Here is a 14,248-nt window from a genome sequence, read left to right as displayed (position 1 = left end):
TGTTTGTCCCAAAGGCCCTTCCTTATGTAGCACTGCTCATTGCTATGATCTTCTTCATCTATGCTGTGATTGGCATGCAGGTGGGTGGAGCAGGGATTACAAGTTCAGATTAGTCTGAATAAGCACATGTGTATCATTTAATAAACATTGTAAATGTTAACATAAACCCACTGTTCGGCCTGAATTTCTGAATGCTTATCTGATTGGCTTTCTCTCTTTCAGACCTTTGGAAAAATTGCCATGCATGACTACACACCCATCAACCGCAATAACAACTTCCAGACCTTTCCTCAAGCTGTGCTGCTGCTCTTCAGGTGAACGAGTGCAACAGGAATGCACAGGAAACAGTTGAGATCACAGCAGAGATTTTATTACATACCGTACCACCTGTGTAAGCTGGGATACAGCTGCACTCTTGTTGAAACTGTCTTGAAAATGGGTCTCATCGTCAACTCACTTGCTGTGTCCATTTGTGTAGGTGTGCCACAGGTGAAGCATGGCAAGAGATTATGCTAGCCAGTCTGCCAGGCAAGCGCTGTGACCCAGAGTCAGATTATGAGCCTGGAGAGGAATTTACCTGTGGCAGCAACTTTGCCATTGTCTACTTCATCAGTTTCTTCATGCTTTGTGCTTTTCCTGGTAACACAGAACTCTTTTACATTCATGCGCATTTCACCCACATAAACACACAATATTATATACACTATTGTTCAAAAAATTTGGAAAGACTTTGAAGTAACAATTGCTTTTATTTGGTACAGTGTAATTTAAAATTCTACAAGCTAGAAACTAACCGGTATTTTAACGTTTTACTTTTTATTTTACCTTTTTGAGAAAATCAAAAAAGTATTAAATGACAAATAATGTACTATAATTATCTATTCACAGTAATTCCTTTATAAGTTATCAACCTTATAACTTGATCACCACTTTTTTGTAAAATATGAGATGACACATCTAATGTTCTTCCTTTTTACCAACTTCCTACAGAAACCTATGAAGTTGTAGCATCTTAACAGGATCATTCTATACATGTACCTACAACAAATGGGTTTTATATGAATGAAAACAGTGATTCCAAAGTTTTAAATGGTGATTCCAAGCTTGGAAATACGTGGTAGTACCTGAATAAATTTATGGTTCATCTGGTCACTGAGGCATTGTTTACACATCCATCATAAACAAGTCATCATTACTTACTATATGTGTTTTTCCACATTCCCAGATTATCAATCTTTTTGTTGCTGTCATCATGGACAATTTTGACTACTTGACACGTGATTGGTCAATTCTGGGGCCGCATCATCTGGATGAGTTCAAAAGGATCTGGTCTGAGTATGATCCTGAGGCCAAGTAAGATCTACTTCTCTGTATTCTGTTGTCATGTCTGTGTTTTTCGCTCTCTTTGCCCACCCTTCAGTGTGTTGTATATGATTTTTTTATGGAGGGGTCGCATAAAGCACTTAGATGTGGTGGCTCTGCTCAGGAGGATCCAGCCTCCTCTGGGTTTTGGAAAACTCTGTCCCCACCGTGTGGCCTGCAAGGTACAACACATGCAGATAGATACACCAAGCCACACACACATCTAAAGAATACAGCACCCTTGCATACACACACACACACTCAATATAAAATCTTTTTAAATTATTTGTTATATTTACCATTGACTGTTGGAAGAATGAATTTTGATTGAGTCCTGTTTCACTAATAGTGTATGCTCAGAGTCAAGCTGAAAAAATGAAATATGTTTCACTGCAACTGGTCTGAAACATGCTCAGGAGAATTGAGCCTAAAGTGAGGGTAAAACAACAATTATAGTTTAAACAATCACAGAAACATATGCAAATGCACAGGGTACAGCTTTAGATTCAGGACATTCATATGCACATACAGTGTTGTCACTCTATTTCTCTCTCTCTCTCTTGGGCAGAGACTGGTTGCTATGAACATGCCTCTAAACTCAGATGGCACGGTGACCTTCAATGCCACCCTGTTCGCCCTAGTCAGAACTGCCCTGAAGATTAAAACTGAAGGTTAGTACAGCAGGCATGGATGTGTACACACACAACATACATGACTTACTCACACATTAAGCATAGATGAATCACATATGTCTGGATTGAGTTATCACAGCTGGACAGTAATGAGTTTACCCGTGTTGTGCTTGAGGAGAATGGTCAATCAACACCATAAGAGGAGTCTTCATAGCAGTACAAAACTGAGTCATGTTACTTTGCTTTGTTTGTTCTTGATGTAGGGTTAAAATCTGATCCATTATAAAACACCACAGAGTATTGAACCTTGTTGGTGTGTGTTTTCAGGTCACCCAGACCAGGAAAACGAGGAGCTGAGGATTATCATTAAAAAGATCTGGAAGCGCATGAAGCCCAAAATCCTGGATGAGGTTATTCCCCCAGCCACTGGTGAGAAGGATTGGTATGCTTTTGCTGAGCACTGAGCTTAAAGGCAGCTTAACGGGTCACATTTCCATGGCAGTGATTTGGAATCATTATTTTACTTTTGCATCTCTTATGTGTTTCTACTGTTGTTGTTAGGTGTTGCAGCAATCATTTTAAAATGCTTTAATTTGTTTCCTGCTCATCTTTTATTGTTGTTGCTCTGTCTCCCAGTTGTCTATTTAAGAGTCAGTCTGTTCACCTAATTGTATTTCTTTACACCTTTTCTTTTTTTGATTTATTTACTCCTCTTTGGGAGGAACTCAGTCCACTACACTGAAAAATCTAATTTATACAGCTGTCCCCAAACATAGTTAAACAGTCAAGTCTTATTTGGTGTGTGAAGTTTGCTTCTACAGTTTTGTATTCGAGCTTCAGGGCTAATGTGAAGCTAATACTTAATTTTTTGGGTGATATACACCAGTGAGTCAAAATATTATGACTACTCACAGATGACACAAATAATATTGATAGTCTTGTGAAGACGGCACATGTCAGGGTCTAGGATATACTAGGTGGCAAGTGAACATTTGGTTGCTGCAGTTGATGTGTTGGATCTGGGAGAAATGGGCAAGCATGAAGACTTGAGTGACTTTGACCAAGGCCAAATCATCTGAAGAGACACAAACCACAAACCAGTGACAGGGTATTGGGCAGCCAGGGCTCATTGATGTGCGAGGCTAACAAAGGCTATCTTGTCTGGTGACAAAAAGCAACAAAAGTGGTACTGTAGCTTATGTCGCAGAAATTTTTTAATGATGGTTTGTATCAATACAATTGCTTGATCCCATTTTCTTTGGATGGGTGGGTACATGTGCGTTGTTGGTCTGGGGAAGTTAGTGTACCAGGATGGACTGTGGGAAGAAGACAAGCTGGTAGAGGGAGTGTGATGCTCTGGGCAATGTTCTGCTGGGAAACCCTGGGTTCAGGCATTACATGGATGTCAATTTCGTGCCACCTATCTAAACACTATTGCAGACTAGGTACACCCCTTAATTGCAGTGGTATTCCCTGATGGCAGTGGCCTCTTTCTGCAGGATATTGCACCCTGCCACTCTGCACACATTATTTGGAAATGGTTTGAGGAATATGACGTATAAGATGTTGCCCTGACCTCCAAATCACCCAGATCTCAATTCACTCAAGCATCTGTGGGATGTGCTGGAACAAGAATCTTATCTGCGGCGGCTCCACATGGTCATAAAGTTTCAGTTCATTGATATAGACTTCTGTTATATTAGCCTCATAGCTCCAGTCCAGTAATGAAGAAGCAGTCAGACACCAAAGATATCACAACATTTAGGATAAGGGAAAGGGATTAGAGAAAATTGGGTAATTTGATTTTCAAATGAACCATTCCTTTAAGTTACTACCACAAAATATTACTCACTTTACTGATTGATCATTGCATTGACTCTTTCTCTCTCTCTCTCTTTCTCTGTTCCTCCTGTACAGAGGAAGAGGTGACTGTGGGTAAGTTCTATGCCACGTTCCTGATCCAGGACTACTTCAGGAAGTTCCGCAGGAGAAAAGAGAAAGTGGGTCTGGGAGATCCAGACCCCAAAAACCCATCAGCTCTCCAGGTACATGTCTAACCCAGTCTGCTCCAAAGGGCTTTTTTCACCTAGACCTATTTTTCCATGCATGTAGACCAGGAGTGATGCATGTAGACGCCTGATGTAGACAATGGAGTCTATTGCACATTCATTGATAATTACAGCTGGCCCATTTCTCCATCACAAGCAGTAACTCTGATCCTGATATCATAAAGGTACATCTAACTTTACATTACAGATATTACTGCTATTTCTAGAGCCTGCCACACCATATTGCACTGCTGCATTTATTTTCCACTCATAGTTATGGTGGCAGAGATTGCACAACAGACATTGCAGCTAACAAGGTGCACCCTGTTAATATTGGCAAGTGTTCTAGTTTGGTGCACTGAATAAAATTGTGCACAAAATACAAAAGCAATGGACATCATGTAAATAGTTTAAAATAAAGTAATTATTATAAATAAACTATTATAAATAATTAATAGTTCAGACCACACAATAATTCATAGTTAGGCCTATTGCAGTCATTTTAAGTAATTGTCTTTTTTTTGTTCATTGTATGAAGCTGCTGAAGTGCAAGCCAAGTGTCCAGATTGACTGATTAGTTATCTTGCTTTCTTGCTGTCGATACTTAATAACTCCCAATAGACAACAGACAAAATTCAAGCTCAAGATACTCAAAAACTCCAGAAAACTTTGTTTTGAACAACAGAAATGGAATTTTAGAGGGAGGAAGTTAGGAAGCAGTGGGTATTTCAGGTGTGGTCTTCTTCCCACACTTTAGCTATTTTAAAACTTCATTTTATCATACCCTGAAACATTATTTATAATGCATTTATTGTATAGGCTTTGAATGTCTAAAGTAGGATTTGAAATAAAGGTAGGAGAGTAACATCCCGTGAATCGGAAAATGTTCAGGTAGGTATAAAAATGTGTACTATAATAGCATAGGGATATTCATGAACTATTGTGAGGATGCCAGAAAAGACTATATGTTGGAGTCCACAAAATACAACTTTTAAAGCCATTCTGAACATCTTAAGGATTTTGTTTACTGGGTTCAATCTGGCAGTCAGCACATGGGTTCCATTTCTGGGTGCATACTCTGAAAATTAAGAAAGTATTCTGGTAAACTCTCAAAGAAAGTAAACATGAATATTTCCTGAAACTTCACTTTTGTCGCAAGTCAACAACAGAATCACTTCTGCTTAAAAGGCTTTATTGGGATGATTGGTAGGAATCAGGGAACACACACAAAGATAACAGATGAGCTACCCATTCTCGAGATGCATACACATGGATCTCACAGTGAGAAATGACCTACTTAATGACAGCAGGCAAACAAAACACAGATGCATTTACTGCTGGCTGTTTAGTGTTGATGGCATACAGTATGGAATACTCAAAGCCAGTGTTGATTTTCTATTAGCAAGTATTAGTTTGCCTTTGCGGTGGACTTGTATTTGTAGCCTCATTTATAAGGTTGGAGAGGGCAGAAATAGCCTTCTTCAATCAAGCTGCCACATAGCACCATACCCTTATGGTGTTGAAACAAAAGGGCATTCTACTTTACATAATTAATGTTGGCCTATTTTATGTACGTATATGTGTAGCTTGGCTCCCAATGCATGTTTGTGTGTTGTAAGCCACTGTCCTGTGCAGCATATATACTGTGGCCCCCTCTCTTTCTCCGCGTGCATCTGTGTCAGGCGGGTCTGCGCACCCTGCAAGATCTAGGGCCAGAGATTCGACTGGCCATGAATGCAGACCTCGAGGAGGACGAAGAAGGCCTGGAGGAAGAGCAAGAGGAGAATGATGCACACTATAAGGTATTTAAGGGGAGACTTGTGGTGGGTGCCACATGGATTAATCTATAAAAAACAATTCTCCTATTCTCCTATTTTCTGATTACTGATGAGATAACAGAAAGGTACTGTTATTTATACAACAGTTGTTTTGGTTAAAAAGTGGTCTACTCATGTTTTTATGTGTGAAAACAGCACATTTTTACGCCATACCTGTTTTACTCCGCTCACTACCAGTTGCTGAGGCACAACAGTATACTTTACTCTAAACTGCTGTACACACTTGTGGGTAAAATGAATTGCCAATATTTAACACATTTTTTTTTAAATATCCGGGGCTTCTTTGCATTTTTATTTTGAGTTTGCAAAACTGTTGTAGAAAGGTTGTGTGTTATCGCAACAGACATCTCAGCTGTGATGATCTGTGTTAATTAAATCATAGCCATGGTGTTATATACGATGATATAACGGATAACATACTCCCTTTCATTTTCTCCTGTTTAAATATACATCTCTGTTCTTAAAGAATGAGAAAGGTTACACAGGTCACGCTGAGCACTCAGCCAAAGACCGGCAGAGACTGGCCTCCACACCCACTGGTACTTCTGCCCCAGGAGAGGGCATTTCCAATGGGGGGCCATCTCGCAGACCCTCCCTAGCCAAAACGGCCAATGGCAGCAGTGTACTGGAGCAGGAGAATTTCACAAGAGGAGAGAACATGCGCTCCTCCTTCCATCACCACAATAAGAATGGAATGATTGACCAGCCACCAAAGAGGTCAGAGATACTGTTTCCAAATCTTCAACAAATTTTTCCAAATGAATGAGGGAAATGCTTAATAATAATTTGCCACTGACATTTATTATATATTGGTATGGAAGAACATAAAGTCAAAGCCAAATGCTATACTATACAAGAATTACTATACTGAGCGTTCACTTACATATGGCTGGGTAACACATGAATATGTTTGGCCGTACAACCAAACAATATATGATATGATCTCCAGGACCATTTGCTCTCTAGTATCTAGAAAATCTTCATTTAAACATCTGCCTCATTTGCACTATTATGAACAGTGTTCCTGAAGAAAGACCTTGATGATTAGTTGATTGTTCTCATCATAGCTCATGCATTAAATAAATTAATACAAATATGAAGTAAAAAAATGTAAAATAAAAATACAAAACCAAATGAATAAGTAAACCAAATGATAAAATGAAGGCTATATGGACTACTGAGTAAATAACTGAATTATTATGATATATTATTATTGTCCAAAAATCATTAATCTCAAAAATGGTAACTTTACATGGCAAAAACATTATTCATTTTTAATGTAAATTAATGTGAAAAGTTTTCAGACAATGTAAAGGACATTTGCTGAGTTGAAATGAGGTAGAAAAATAATACAGACAATATACATTATTAGAATATATGCAGAATTCTGAGTCTATGCTTCAGTCCAGAATTCGGGGAATACATTTGGGGTTTAGTTTGCATTTGCTGTCTGTTCTGACATCATTTATGCAGAAATAATTATCCTGTATTTTCAGTCACTGAGCAATCTGCTATAATTGTTTCTGTTTTACTTTCTGCTGTGTTGTAGGTCTTCATATTACAAGAACCCAAGGTAGGCTTTGAATATAGTCCACACCGTCACATAATGGCCACCTCTTTATTAGTCTTTTTTTCTGTTGTCCTCACATTGTGCCCTCTCCTCTCCTCAGGAGGGACTCCAGGGACCGCTTCAGCTCTCCACTCTCTCGGAGAATGGATGGAGAGGAGGGCTACCCAGGGGAGCAGAATTTCTACAGTAGGGAGGACGACGAGGAGGCCATTGCGTCCAGAGACAGGTCCTCTTCTTTTCTTATCTACTCTGTATGTGTTAAATCCAGTTACACCCTGAAGAATTATCTTGCTCACAATAGTACCAGCAAAAGGACATCACAACCATTGTGCAATACTTTATCAAATCCTTAAGGTAGTCTAAGCAAACTTTTCCTGTTGTTTTTTGAGGTTCAGCAGTGTTCTTTCAGTTAAAGTTCTTTCCTTCAAGATGGAGAGATATCCTTGTTTTCTCCTCAGGCATGGATACCCAGAGGAGGGCCCTGTGTATCCTGGCCATAGAGAACATGGTTATGATGGGCATCTTGCGTATAATAATCATTATGGAAATGGTTATGGCGAGGCCAGGAGGACAGCCAGGAGACGTCTGCTGCCTGCAACCCCCACTGGTACAATTAATAATACCACTTACTCTCTCCTCCCATATATCAGCTCTTTCAACCAATGATTCCTTTAAGCATTGCAGTTTATGAACACAAACCACAGGAAACCCATTCCCACCGGTTGTTTTAACTTTTTTGGTAACAATATAGACAGTATTTTTAGCATGTCCTCCTTTTCTTCTTCTTTCCCAGGGCGGAAGCCATCTTTTAACATCCAGTGTCTGAGGAGGCAGGGCAGCAATGATGATCTGCCCATCCCAGGCACTTACCACCAGAATTCTCCGCCCTGCAGGGCACGCTCACAGGTACCTCTCCCCAGATGCTGTACTAGCCACGCATTAGATGTGTAACCAGGGCTCAGTGTGGGGTGGCTGATGGGATGCCACTACCTTGTTTAAAAAATTGACAAAATGACAAAAACTATCCCCTTGTAAAGTGGCCATTACCCCCTTTTTACTCACTCGTTGATCTCTTAACATCTCTATTATCGATATTTTCTTTCCATCCACGTATGTTCTTCATGTCAAACAAACAGTCTGTGATGAGGGCAGAGTACATGCACACCTACAGAAGAAGATACTACGTAGAACTCCATGCTTTCCCTTCTTATTGGTATTGCTGTGTTGTGTTTCGTACAGCATGCATATCCATCGTCAAGGTTGCCAGGTCCACGGGGCTAGTGAAAGTGCTGTTATGGGAGAAAATTGTAACGTTTTAGCTTCTGATGGACAGATATTTTATGCAAATGCAAATGGCGACATTACACTGATGGTAAGAATATGTATAGATGATATGTGGAGATATGCAGAGACCTGATATTGCAAATGTAGTTGGTAATTGTTGAGGAGAGTTTTGTTCAAGGGAATATAATTCTGCTTCAAAAACTAGCAGTAAACGATCAAGCATTGCATGTAGCAAGTGAGCACGAGTAGTACTGAGTAGCTCATGTCTTACAGAGTTGAGGATGGAAAATAGCTACTTTAGAGAGCTGTGCATTTTGACAGAAACCACCAAATAGCTCAGAGTCTGAAAGGGATGGGACTGACCCCAATGCTAACTGATGACAGCAAAGCTAATGAAAGTGGTTTGATACAAAATCTGAGGTTGAAACATATCCTGTATAAATGTATAAATGATTATTAGAACAGTGAAGTTTACGGTTTGTTATACAAAAGTTATAGTTTGTTAAACAGAACATACTTTGTCTTATTTAAAGAAACAAGGGCAGGTAAATCACAGTATAAGATGACATATATGAAAAGGCTTTTTCCAGCCAGTACCCCTTCCCCTCTTTGTTGGTTGAACCCTCCAGCTTTAACCCATCCCGAACTCTAATGTATCTCAGAAAAAGTAACTTTATAGGAGGAGGAAAAAACATAGCTTTCTTGCATATTAATGTCATGAGTTTTCCTAAAAGTAATAAAGTAATATTTACACAATGTGTAGGGCAGTTGACGTTTTCAGGTGGAGAAAAATCATACAAGGTTTTGATATGACAGCAGCAATATAGAAAGGCATGTTGGAACTGATAGTTTTGTGTCATGTGATGTCTTCTTTACTTTATTATTCGTCTAATTTTATTATAACAAACTAATAACAATATAATTATGCATGCTTGATGTCTAATCATTATTACACATTCAGGCAATCTTATAAGTGATTTCATAGTTTTTCTAAATCCAATGGCTTTTCTCTCACTCTTTTATTACTTTTTATTAACCCCCCTATCTCTTTCATCTCTGTCTGCTCTCAGCCGTATGGCAGTTATGACTCCCGCCGCAGCAGCAGCCACTCCTCCATGGGCTCCACGGCCTCCTGGGCAAACCCCAGCCCCCGACGGGGTCGTCTGCTGTACGCTCCACTCATTCTGGTCGAGGATGAGGGGGCAGCTGGTGCTGGCAGTGTGGGCATCTGGGATAAGAAGGCTGGAAGTGCTAATGCACCTGTGGCAGAGCGACCAGGCTGGTACTCAGGGCCCTCGGGTGGGCGAACAGGCCAGCCTTACAGGGCATACACCACTCTGAGAGTGCCCACCCAGCTCAGTCCACATTACAGTGAGAAGAGAGGTAGTGCTGACAGCCTGGTGGAGGCGGTAAGATAGCTATTCTATTTTATTATGTACATTAAAACTTGTATTACATATCATTGCCGTCGGAAGAAAACCTTGTATCTCCATTTTTGTTGTTTTTCAGTTTTTGACATAATTTGAAGATACCCGTTATCCTTTACATTGTTTGTAAATTTAATGAGGAATGGACCAAAAGAAACAGCCCAAAATAACTTGGAAAAAAGTCTGGTTACATTAGCTAACATTAAAAGTAAAGTAGGTTTTCTTGTAAAGTTGGCATTTTGGAGATACGAGGTTTTCTTCCGACAACAGTGATATAGTACATTAGTGCTCTTCCACGCGCAGATGCTTCTCCAGCTGTTAGACGATAGATTATGTGTACCATAGTCTTCGACTTCATTTTTACCAAAAGTAATCGCAGTCTGTAGTCGTTGGTTGGTTATCCCAGCTGGATGTGAAGCAACCCCAAGTACCTACTGAAGTATTTTCAGCACCTCATAGACCTGGTTCACTCACTTACATCTAACAGGCTGATGATTCTACATAAGGGCTGCTATTCGCTGGCTTGTTGGTGGCTCTCATAGAAATTGAACTGGCAATGAAGGGTACTCCCCAACTGAAGCTGGTAGTTTTCTCCTACTCAAAGAATTGAAATGCATTGATGCTCTAAGCAACATAACTTTGTCCCGTTGGCAGAAATGCATTTTCTTTGCAAAGTTTAACATGACAACTGCAAGCCTACAATTTAGTAGGTCTTGCTGTCTGATTTGCCTGTTTTGACTGGGTGTTACATTATAGCTGTTTTGAATGAGTGTACATGTGTGTGTTCTGTCCAGGTGTGGGTTCTGACCATATTAAGGATATTATGAGTAAAAAGAAACTTAGATGAGGCTGATAAGTTTTTTCCTTATTGTTGGGACTTCACCTTCAAATAAATGTTAGATTGTTTAGTAAATAGTAAGTCCCTGTCTTAATAAAATTTCTGCTCTTCCTCAGGTATTAATCTCCGAGGGCCTTGGCCTTTATGCAAAGGACCCCAAATTTGTTGCCTTTGCTAAGCGAGAGATTGCTGATGCGTGTCACATGACCATAGATGAAATGGAAAGTGCAGCGAGTGACCTGTTGAGCCGGGGGAGCACGGGGAGTTCTGGAGGGGGCTTCCTCAACCACACAGACTTAGGACCCCTCTACAGCGATGAGGAGCCAGTCAGGGGCCGAGACGAGGATGAGCTCGCTGATGAAATGACATGTGTTACCTCTTTCTGACAGTGAGATGTGACAGATGGACAGAGCCAGTCAATGAATGAGTGGGAGGAAGGGCGAGGAAGCTGATCAGGCAGTCAATGTCTCTTCGGGTCAGAGAGAGAGGGCCCCAAAGCCGGTAATCATGGACAGAAACGTCAAAATTTGACCATGGTTGATAAAAGTATTGGAAGGTTTGCAAAGGGCTTTTAATGGGGGGAGCTAGATCTTTACATTACTAGAAGTGAATTTTTACAAGGTAGCTTGAGATTGTATTGGTGTTTGGTTTTTATATCTTAGAAGAAGGAAAAAAAGCTTCAAGGCATGTTGAAGAATCCAAAAAATAGCAATAATACGCTGTTAGAAGCAGAGGGAAGGATGGACTGTACCAGTAGCCGAATGAGGTTGGCCAAATCAAAATGCCTGAGAACACTGATATCATGGCACAATGCATCTGAGAGTGGCCAGCATTCATTTGCTGTAATACATTTGCATCAAATAGTGTACATAAGGTCTCTGAAAGGACTCCTTTTTTACTGAACATCATGTTGAACATGGTTTATACCTGTACATATGTTTTTATTTCATCCTCTTCATTCATTTGACCAAAAGCTATAAAATATCTGTAAAGGGATTCTGCCCTAAGAGATCTACAAAACCCCAAACACGTAGCAATACTGTATGAGAGTATTAAGTCCTAAACCCTTACATTGTGCATTTATTTTTCACAGTGATCAGATTCCATTTTATATGTCTGCTTATTTCTACTGCGTGCTTGTAATTTTTTATAATTTGTTAACCCCTTGATTCTGTAGTGTACATGATATACTTGTAATTACAAAAACAGCTGAGCACACGTGTGTATTTTTGTTTATTTTACATGTTTTTAACTCTTATTTACTAAGTTTTTTTTTCTTAACATTTAATAAGTGATGCTGAGAAATGCTGTTGCTCTGTGAACAGACCCAAAATTTTGTTTTGTTTTCATAGAGCTGATGTATGTTGGGCATTGTTATGAATGTGAATTGCTCGGGCAGTTAATGCATAGGCCAACAGTACCATCTTTTTTTCCTGCAATGAACCATGAAAAATTGCACATCTGATTTCCCAGCTTACTATTCAAATGTCACAATCAGTGTGGCTCAGTGTTTATTTACAATGTTTATTTCCCACTTATATATACATATGTAAATAACTGTACTATAATCCAGTTCTGTACATGTAAGAGCTAAAGACATTTCTATGTGAGAGTGAGTAAGAGTCTATTTATTAAAATAATGGATTGTTTGTAATCTGAAATGTAAAGATGAACTTTGTGACTCTCTTTACAGTCATTGCTCTGGACATGTTGCACATTTAAGTTCATTTATTGTTTTGATTTTTTAATTATTCAACAGTTTGTCAGGGCAGCACTGTTGACCTTTTAAACTTAAAAATATATTAAGCATTTTCATGACGAATCTTAGCACTTTTTAAGCCCTACGCATCCTGTTTTTCACTGGCTAGCCTGCTAGTTTATGTTTATTTCACACGTTTTACATTCCTCTTAAACCGTTTATGCGCCAGAAATGGTGGTCCTGCTATAATTTGAAGTGGTGACTTTCTCGCCCCTCCAGCACTCCCTCTCCCAGTCCTCCCCAGATGGCTTTACTGGGCCAGCTGTTACAGCCACTTTATGACAGCATCTCTGAAGAATAACCGTTGAAGTTAACACGTCTTCATTTCTCGACCATAGTTATAAGGAGTCTGCCTAGAGCAGGGCGTCAAACTCAACAAGTAAAAGGGCGATATTAGAAAATCTCAACAAATCTGTGGGCCAGATTTGAAAAAGTTTTTATTTCAATTTTAATTAATGTTGTGTTATAACCCAAACTGGCCATTGATTATTCAACATTTGTGAAAACGTCAGCAGTGAAATACAGACACTTGTAGTAAACCTTGAAATATTACATGAAAAAATATTAAAACTTTAAATGTCCCCAGGTGCTCAGTCTTTTAAACTGAACTATCTACTTGAACTAGGCACCTGGCATCCTTTGTTTGCTGCAAGTTCATTAAGACAATTTCTGAGCTGTTGAGCTAATGTTTAGTGTTTATACCGGTTGAACTGCAGCTGAAATGCAGCAAGTGTGTTCTGTAACGGGTTTTGCAATTTTTAATATTATTATTGCTAGAACCTTATGTGAGGGTGTGGGGTAACCCGGATTTATTTGAAGTCTACAGACCAGGGCAAGAGAGAAATGCTCGCACCAAGGATGCTTCAGAAAAGGGAATTTATTGGCTAAATATCAAACTACTTTTGGACTACATTCAATGATAAACAAAAGAAAATAATACCAGAAAACAAAACAAAACAAAGTAATGAAAGACAAAATAGCTCAAGTAAGTTAGAGTGATTGACGGCTAACCGGTATGAGGCAGTGTGGTTTGGGAAGTCGCTTGGGAGAGCCTCCAGAGAATTAACCTAAGCCTGGACGGGAGTAACTATATGGCTGGATGTACCTATATAAGTTCTCTTATTAAATAAATTGGCGTCAGGGCCCTGATTGCAAATTGATGGAACCAGCTTACGTTGGAGTCGGGGGCTGACTTCAGGCGGGGTCGTCTCAGGACGGACTCGATCGAAGGCTGGAGCTCACGCGGTGGTTCCTCTCCTCGCTGGCCGTGGATGCTGCGTCTCCGTGCGGGCACGCGCCTTTCCGTCAGTGATTGGGCGGAGGTGTGTCGTGGCCGTCTGACGGTGGAGTTTGGGCGGCCTTTCGATGGTCGATCTGTTCGCAGATCAGTGCGTGGCTCCGGGTGCGATGCTGGGTCTCCGTGGCGTCAGAACTGCTCCCACTCCGCTGGCGAGGTTCAGGTTGCAATCAGGGTTCTGAGGCTGGTGATA

At 40.1% G+C, this 14,248-nt stretch overlaps 1 protein-coding gene across 1 annotated transcript in view; it reads left to right on the top strand.

The window, feature by feature from the left end:
- cacna1fb (calcium channel, voltage-dependent, L type, alpha 1F subunit) overlaps window positions 1-12,282 on the top strand; it is a 52,089-nt gene extending 39,807 nt beyond the window's left edge. Inside the window, exons 33-48 of the mRNA XM_036578336.1 lie at window positions 15-80; window positions 223-314; window positions 479-634; window positions 1,222-1,353; window positions 1,448-1,544; window positions 1,931-2,033; window positions 2,322-2,423; window positions 3,912-4,039; window positions 5,725-5,844; window positions 6,347-6,597; window positions 7,430-7,453; window positions 7,551-7,676; window positions 7,909-8,057; window positions 8,244-8,356; window positions 9,805-10,143; window positions 11,116-12,282. Coding sequence (XP_036434229.1) covers window positions 15-80; window positions 223-314; window positions 479-634; window positions 1,222-1,353; window positions 1,448-1,544; window positions 1,931-2,033; window positions 2,322-2,423; window positions 3,912-4,039; window positions 5,725-5,844; window positions 6,347-6,597; window positions 7,430-7,453; window positions 7,551-7,676; window positions 7,909-8,057; window positions 8,244-8,356; window positions 9,805-10,143; window positions 11,116-11,385 — 2,268 coding nt within the window. The 3' untranslated portion in view covers window positions 11,386-12,282. The remainder of the gene's footprint in view (window positions 1-14; window positions 81-222; window positions 315-478; window positions 635-1,221; window positions 1,354-1,447; window positions 1,545-1,930; window positions 2,034-2,321; window positions 2,424-3,911; window positions 4,040-5,724; window positions 5,845-6,346; window positions 6,598-7,429; window positions 7,454-7,550; window positions 7,677-7,908; window positions 8,058-8,243; window positions 8,357-9,804; window positions 10,144-11,115) is intronic.
- Window positions 12,283-14,248: the final 1,966 nt, after the last annotated feature.

This window comes from Colossoma macropomum, unplaced genomic scaffold, assembly GCF_904425465.1.
Source record: "Colossoma macropomum unplaced genomic scaffold, Colossoma_macropomum, whole genome shotgun sequence".
Taxonomy (NCBI): Eukaryota; Metazoa; Chordata; class Actinopteri; order Characiformes; family Serrasalmidae; genus Colossoma; species Colossoma macropomum.
This window is presented reverse-complemented; position numbering and strand designations above follow the sequence as displayed.